Source organism: Dipodomys ordii, unplaced genomic scaffold (genome assembly GCF_000151885.1).
Source record: "Dipodomys ordii isolate 6190 unplaced genomic scaffold, Dord_2.0 Scaffold108, whole genome shotgun sequence".
In the NCBI taxonomy this organism is placed as follows: domain Eukaryota; kingdom Metazoa; phylum Chordata; class Mammalia; order Rodentia; family Heteromyidae; genus Dipodomys; species Dipodomys ordii.
This window is the reverse complement of record NW_012267324.1, coordinates 1,723,626-1,725,420: the sequence shown is the minus strand read 5'-3', so window position 1 is coordinate 1,725,420 and position 1,795 is coordinate 1,723,626. Positions and strand designations below refer to the sequence as shown.

General features: G+C 71.9%; 1 protein-coding gene across 1 annotated transcript in view; it reads right to left on the bottom strand.

Moving 5' to 3' along the window:
* Positions 1–1,224, bottom strand: part of Isyna1 (inositol-3-phosphate synthase 1) — a 9,083-nt gene extending 7,859 nt beyond the window's left edge. Inside the window, exons 1-5 of the mRNA XM_013028325.1 lie at positions 1,090–1,224; positions 805–998; positions 581–730; positions 281–496; positions 25–189 (exon numbers count right to left, since the gene is read on the bottom strand). Coding sequence (XP_012883779.1) covers positions 25–189; positions 281–496; positions 581–730; positions 805–998; positions 1,090–1,129 — 765 coding nt within the window. The 5' untranslated portion in view covers positions 1,130–1,224. The remainder of the gene's footprint in view (positions 1–24; positions 190–280; positions 497–580; positions 731–804; positions 999–1,089) is intronic.
* Positions 1,225–1,795: the final 571 nt, after the last annotated feature.

Here is a 1,795-nt window from a genome sequence, read left to right as displayed (position 1 = left end):
GCACCCCGCCCGCGCCCCACGCACGCAGTGGTCCGGCTGCTCGCTGGGCGCGTAGAGGACGGGGTTGCTGTGCACCATGTCGTCCACCACGTTGCTCTTGGACACCTCCTTGGAGCGGAACTGCTGCGGCGCCGACAGGTTCTGCCCATCGTTGTTGCCCAGGTGGTTGTAGCTCACGATGGACATGGTCTGCGGTGATCACAGCCCCCGGGGGGCCGCTAGGCCCGCGGAGCCCCGCGGCCGCCTTCCCGCACTGCGCCGCCCACCCCCGGCCCCGCACCTTGAGGCCGGAGCCGATGAGGAAGTCCACGAGCACGGACTTGACCTTGGTCTGGCCGGACTTGAAGTCATCGCCGCCCACGAACACGCGATGCCGCGCGGCCAGCTCCAGTGCGCCAGGCACCAGCGTGTTCTGCGGGGACCCATTGAGGAAAGCGCAGCCCTCCAGGATGCTGGCCACGGCGAAGAGCGTGGACGGCGACACCTCCCCGCCCAGCTGCGGCCCGGGGAGAGCGGGGGAGAGCGGCGGTCAGCGCCAAGCCCGGGCAGGCCGCCCGGCCCCGCCCCGCCCCGCGCCCACCTGGATAGTGCGCAGAAGGTTCTCGGCCGTGTCGTTGAGTCCTGGAACCACGTCGCAGAAGCGCTCCGTGTTGGCCGTCCACAGCACGATGACCTTGTCCAGCCCTGCGCCGGCCCGGAAGTCCCGGATGTCCTGGCGGATCTGCTCCAGCTGGGGAGGGAGGGCGGGGTCGCACAGGCCCGGGCAGCGGGCCGGGGCTGCGGGGCCGGGGACAGGGCCAGCACCTGCTCGGCGCGCGAGCCCGCGATCAGGTTGTCGGCGCGCGCGCTCTGGTTGGCGGCGATGAACTCGGGGATGTAGACCGAGGGCCGGGGGCGCAGGCGCTCCATGTGCGGCCACAGCTGCTCCTGCAGGTGGCAGTCCAACACCTGCGCACGCCGCATGGCCTCCGCCAGGTTCAGCGACGAGATGTCCCAGCCTGGGGGAGGGAGGGCAAGGACCCTCGCGCTCGACTCAGCCCCGGACCAGGAGACCAGGGGACCCCGGCCCCCGCCCCCCGCCCCGCCCACCATCGAAAACCAGGTCGTTTGGCGCCACCATGGGCAACATTGCACGCAAGGGCACGAACACTTCCCGGCCGTCAGCATCCAGGCCCAGGCTCACGGTGCCGGACTGGGTCAGCGAGCCGTAGTAGTTGGCTTCCTGGGGGCGGCGGACACAGGGCTAAGAGCAGAGCTAGGGACCGTCCTGGCCTGAGTCCCCACCATCGCCACCTAGCCCGGGGTTTGCAGTTCCAGGCGCTCAGCCCAGGCTAAAGCCTTGGTCCCCACCGCTCAGCGAAGCGCGCCCGCCCTAGGCCCCGCCCACCCCCTCTGGAGCCCCACTAGACCACGCCCACCCGTCGGAGTCCTCCCCTTGGACTCCAGTGTACCCCGCCCTGAGGCCCGACTAAACCACGCCCACCCAACTGTAGGCCACGCCCAGACGCCCCACCTACCAGGCAGAGCGCTCCGCCCACAGACATGCCTATCATTTGTAAGCGCCTCCAAGGCCCCGCCCTGGGCGCCCTTGGCCAGGCCCCACCCGCCGAGGGCCCTCCACCAGGCCCCGCCCCTGCCCCCAGAGCTCTCTGCCCGGCCCCGCCCCCAACGCGCTCTGCCCCATGTCGACCCCGCCCCCAGCGCTCTCTGCCAGGCCACGCCCCCAGGCTCGACCCCGCCCCAGCGCTCTCTGCCCGGCCACGCCCCCAGGCTCGACCCCGCCCCCAGCGCTCTC